Source organism: Nestor notabilis, unplaced genomic scaffold (genome assembly GCF_000696875.1).
Source record: "Nestor notabilis isolate BGI_N333 unplaced genomic scaffold, ASM69687v1 scaffold23047, whole genome shotgun sequence".
Classification (NCBI taxonomy): Eukaryota; Metazoa; Chordata; class Aves; order Psittaciformes; family Psittacidae; genus Nestor; species Nestor notabilis.
The window spans coordinates 1,399-7,032 of record NW_009938121.1 but is presented as its reverse complement, the minus strand read 5'-3'; the positions used below and the strand labels follow the sequence as shown (position 1 = coordinate 7,032).

Below are 5,634 nucleotides of genomic sequence, written 5' to 3'. Positions count from 1 at the left end.
GTAGACAGAATACAAACGCATCTCTTCCCACTTGGCAATTTAAGAATGATATTTGAATTACCCTGCAATCCCACGGTACAAGGAAGACAAACACCTCTGCAAATAGTAACAGGAAGGAAAAAGTGGAGTGGCAGAAACGAATTTAAACCAGGGCTTGAGAAAGGAGAATGACACAGAAACAGAGAATGCCCAAACTGTTAAAAACCTCAAAGGGCCAGCCAAAACCAGAGACCCCCAAACACCTCAGATGCAGAGCTCCTCCACTTGATTCTACGACAGTCTGTTTTCAAGCCCTGCTTTGACACAAAAGCTCACAGCTAGAACTCTACCAAAACTCAGAGGTTAAGAATTTCTATATTAATGCATGAAAAATTTTCATGTTTCTGCCTTGTATGATACAGCAATTAACACACACTAGTGAGCACCCCAGTTTCTCATTTATCATTTCTCACATCGGTAAATGACTAGGTCTTACATAATGACTCATGTCATATTTACTTCATATGGAGCACTTGTTTTAGATTTATACAATGTGCCACAAAGTCTCAAAATTCCAGACCCTAATCCAACAATTCAGTTGTCTTCTGAAGCACAATATTAACATGTGTTCCTCAAAGTTACTCAGCCTAATCTCCTGAAATATTTTTGGCCTAGTTGAATTAAGCTCTTCAGTACTAGGCACAGCCAAACAGCAAAGAAAATCAGATGTCTCTCAGAAGCATGCCAGAAACAAATGAGCTTGGAAACTACTCGTGTTAATAATAACTTCCTACTGTCTTTATCCCCCATGATTTGTCAGTATCCTAGCAGGCATGTGCCAGAGAATTACTGTAAGAATTCTAGAGGGCAGAGAAAGGGGCCAAAAGGATTTTGGTTTTTAATTTTCCATAAACGTAACAAAAGCCCAGAATCACACACCGTTTCTTTGCAAAATAATTTACCTTCAAAGTAATGAATTGCAGATCCTCCAGGGGAACTGGGAGGGGGAATTCCACGTTCAGGACTAACCTGAAACATCACACAAAAGCTATCATTTAAAAACTACTTCTAAAACATTGAAAAGTCTTCCAGAGAATGGTTCCTGTGTTTTATAATGAATCACAGCTTCAAGCAAAACTAACAGGAACTACTTGTTGCCAGCCTGAACAGCTCAATTCCAACCAAAAAAGGGAAGTTAAAAAAAGCCAGTTCAGTGCTTTTGACTAAAGGGAAGCTATAAGAATGATGACTCCTGTCCTATATGAAACTATGCTAGTAACAATCTTTGGTTTCAAAACCGGCACCTGAGTCCGTTTTTCCCCTAAGACAACAACATCCACAGCTCCTGGTGAAACCAGCGGGAGCTCATGTATCCTCAGCACTTTTGAGGACTTTAGCCATTAAGTGCCATCTTTCTCAATTCACAGATACATATATCACAATGCTTTTGCACAACACAGGAAATAGTATTTGCCAATTGTTCCATGTGAAGACTTATTGGTACAGTTAATTTAACTGCCACTGATGTAGCTCAGAAACTAAGAATTATTTTGAAACTCAGTTTTGGAATCAAAAGAAAGATCTCTGATCAAACAATTTGTTAAGAAACTGTCTGTACACCCAGGCTTAATGCTGTCTTAACTCCCCCCAAAGCACCAACTCCAACACAAAGCAAGTCATACAGACCTGTGAGATACTAGATACACTGCTAGCCTTTCTCTTTAGTGTTCCTTCTTGGCAAACAGTGAGTAGAGAGCTGGGGAGAATTGATCTGAAATCATTAAAGGATCGTCGGCGAATTCCTTCAAGCTCTTCTGGAACTCTCAGGGAGTGTGGGGGAATTTTTGGGAAAAGCTTTGAAAGAAGAGCCTCCTCTGAATTGCTGTAGCGACCAAAGGCTCGAGAGATTCCTATCAGGCAGGGCACTGCATACTTGCATAAATATACTGGAAAAGAAAAACACATGAAACAGTATATTAACAGTAACTTAGAACTACCTCTTTATAGTTTTGCTGCCACTTCACTAAACTATGTCAGCCTAATGTGCTTTGCAAAGACTGATTTGTGCAAGTAGAGGAAAAAACAAATTAATACACTTCTGCTTCCATATTTACCAGCCAACAACAAACGGAATAAATATGTGCTAAGGGAAATAGAAAGAAAAAGCTGCTCACTTTTCAGGAGTGATCCCGATAATCAGAAAACACAAGAGAAGTCCAAAGGACAGGAGTTACAAATATAGTAACAATTTTAATAGTACCTTTATCATGCATTTGTGGTGTCTGGCACATTCCCAACAGGAACTGCATTACTTGTAGAATTGCATCCAAAATCTAAAGTAATCAAGACAAACATACAAAAACCTCTTTTGGTGAAGAGATATTATTATCTTATACTAGATCACCACAACAAATGATATTTGCAAATATTAAGGTAAGCACCCCTGTAAACAAGATGTTTTAATGCTGTGTGACTAAAGTATCTCGCCCTCAGTCAACTTACAGAGCTGCTTTTGTCAAGTCTGCAGTTAGCTGGTATGTACCAGCAGAATAAAACTGCAGCACTCCTGATCTCAGTACCAAAACCTGAATTCAACTGACGTTCTCTAACACCCAGAAGTAACAGCTGATTTCTTAATATCTTATAGATACTTGACTATCAATTAACACAAGCAAAATAATGCAGCAGTACAAATGTTAATCAATCCCTTTGCAAGAGAGGAAACAGCTGTAGCATACTCTTCTCTAGACATTTGTCAGTATTACAGCATCTTTTCCAATCAAAATGATTCTATGACTGGAGAACTGGGTACTACATAAGCACAAACTTAAAATAAACTCTACCTGTTCTCTGAGAGACACATCCTTGTAAGCAACATCTGATAACAATGTTACCAAGCAGAAGCTGAAGTTTTCGGCCACTGGAAGCAAGCCTGCAATGAAACAGACAGAAAATGAGCCACTTAAGCATTGCTGGAGAACGCCAACATAGAGCAAATAATAATAAAGGAAGAAGACCTAAGTGATCCCCATGTCACACAGTTCTGAGAAAGACTGTAGAAAAACAGTATTACATAAAAAATATAGAAATACACTCTAACCAGTATAATCTCAGTATGAAATGTTAAAAGAATAATTTAAATAATTCAATTTTTTCCTAGGCTTTCAAATAATAATTAAAAAATATATAATATTACATAAAAGTATTCCTATAACAATTTCAAGAGAGATCAAGTGAGCAAGAAATTAAGGGGTTTAAACAGCAACTAAGCATCAAAGTGAGGAGTACAGCATACAAATCTTAGATCTTACTCTCCTGCTCTCACTGCTATACAACCTTCTCCAATTTAATAACAAAATATACCAAGCATAGAATTATTTGGACAGTGTAACTTACTGCAAAGCAGTGAAGCAAGAAAGCTAGGAGCTACTCAACTTTCTCTTTGCTGCTAATGAAAATCAGTATTAAAAGCTGTTAAGTCAGCAGCTAAGACCCTAGCAGGACCTATCACATTCCCTTGTACCATGTCCTGAATAACCTTTGTTATTTCTATTTCCTAGCTGTCATTCCATAGAAAGATCAAAAAAAAAAAAAAATCCAAGCATCACCTCTGCTTTTCCGTGCATTGCTTTCTTCTATCCATTGGACTTTGGGCAGACCTTTCAGAAGTCGGAGGAGGTAAGGAACCACATTATCTTTGTGCTAAAGAGGAAAACACTCCTTTTAAAATGGAGAAGAAAAGCTGAACCATATAATCTCAAGCTATTTTATAAAGATAGAAAGACTACACTAACCACAGACAGAACCTGCTTCTAATGATTACTCCACAGGCTCCTTGAATATTGCAAAATTGATTTCAACACAGGCAAATGAAAATAAACCAATTCAAGGCTATAAATCCAATCCCTTCATTCTAGGCAACAGTTCATTCTCCATGAAAGTTGGAAAAAAAACATTACAGAACAGTAATTAACCCCAAGCAATTTATTAGTTTACAACAAGTTCACACAATAATTTTAAGTCAGCTAGAAATTCAGAGCACCAGTCTCAATTCAGTACACCTGATCCATCCCATAGACACCACTTCACACATCTGTGTAACACTTTAGCTTCCTAATCTGCAAATCAACGGGGAGCACTTTCCTTCCTCAGAGAACTGGATTAACTAACTGCTGGCTTTGGAAACACAAAAAAAATGCTACAAAACACAAATAGAACTGCCTTACTTAAACCATACTACATAAAACGCAAAACCCCATAACATTAATAAAATGCATTCAAGCTATATTATAGTAACTCAGTATTAAATAGGAGGAAATTCCTGATCAAACCCTAGCAACATTAAACAATTTAAAGTGAGATCTAACGTCTTTGGACCTAGGACTCTTAGGACCTACGACTGCCTTTCTTTCCTCTGCATGGAACACCACCACACCCAGGGTCTGAAGGGAAGAGAACCAGCTTGTCATACACAGGCTGACAGATAAAAAAAGGGTGTTCGCTTACAATGCAGCCTACATGTAGTGTTTGTCTTTTTATCCTAAGTAGTGTCAGGTATGAAAAGGCCTATTACAAACCTGACATTCAAAAGCATGTAGGGAAGAACAGGCAATGACACATACGGTTTGAGCAAATCCTCCTGAACAGCCTTTCCTTTCTCTCTGTAAGCCATCATGACCAAAAAACACGACAGCAGTTTGGCTGTGTCAGTGCTATGACACACTCGTCAGTACTGTCCTCATTTCCTTGTGCTCTCCTGCCTGCATCCATCTGTTCTCTCTGAACATTTTACTTATTTTTATAAGAATACCAGATTTCCATTCACTGAACAACTAAACCTGAATTCATGCAAAATCTTTCAAGTTAAATAGAGTTATAGCCTAAACAGGAAAAATACCTGAAGGTCAGATTCAATTAGAAAGATTCCTAAAGCAATAACAGCATCTCTGCGACGTTCATCTAACTGGAAAATCCCATGAAAATCCACTGGGCACATACAGAGCAGTTTTTGTACCTGAAAAACAGTGGAGGGAAAGAACAGTGGAACAAGACTGAAATTGTCACAGCCACCCGAGAAAGCAACAGCCAACATGTTAAAACTGTCTGTTACAAGTCCACCAGCAGACCTCAGGAAAGCAAACAAATGGCTTACAGCTCCTCCTTTATGGCACAGCCCTACGGCCCAGCAAGCAACGGGCCTGGGGAGCACCACTACAACTGCAAATGTTTTCAGAGCCAAGCAGCAGCTGGCAGGCCCTGCTTTTCAAGACTCATTCCTGTGCTTGAAGCGGACAGTAGTCTTTCCACCTTCTGGAAGACAGATGACCACATTACCCTCTTTTAGTCATCAGTCTTAATGAGAGCATCTAAGGGTGAGGAAAGACTGATGAACAACAGAAACTAGAGACAGAAAACCCTCAAGTCAAACATTTTTACTACAACAGGGGTCGATTTAAAAAGTTTTCTTCAACACTTGATCAAGTGTTTCCACATCTCAAGGGAATTTCTGAAACTTTCAGAGCATCACATTCACAGAGCTCATTCCTGCATCCCTGTTACAACAAAGCCTTCCTTCCACTAATTCATTAAGCATTTTGGATGGGCAAGAAATATGCAGCAGGCACATACATCACATTTGCTCAATTCCTGTGAACA

The 5,634-nt window shown here is 38.7% G+C and overlaps 1 protein-coding gene across 1 annotated transcript in view; it reads right to left on the bottom strand.

The window, feature by feature from the left end:
• Positions 1-5,005, bottom strand: part of PI4KA (phosphatidylinositol 4-kinase, catalytic, alpha) — a 57,087-nt gene extending 52,082 nt beyond the window's left edge. Inside the window, 6 exon segments of the mRNA XM_010019176.1 lie at positions 942-1,008; positions 1,666-1,925; positions 2,240-2,312; positions 2,823-2,911; positions 3,588-3,681; positions 4,877-5,005. Of these exon segments, the coding sequence (XP_010017478.1) occupies positions 942-1,008; positions 1,666-1,925; positions 2,240-2,312; positions 2,823-2,911; positions 3,588-3,681; positions 4,877-4,975 (682 nt within the window). The 5' untranslated portion in view covers positions 4,976-5,005.
• Between the last annotated feature and the right edge of the window lie 629 nt (positions 5,006-5,634).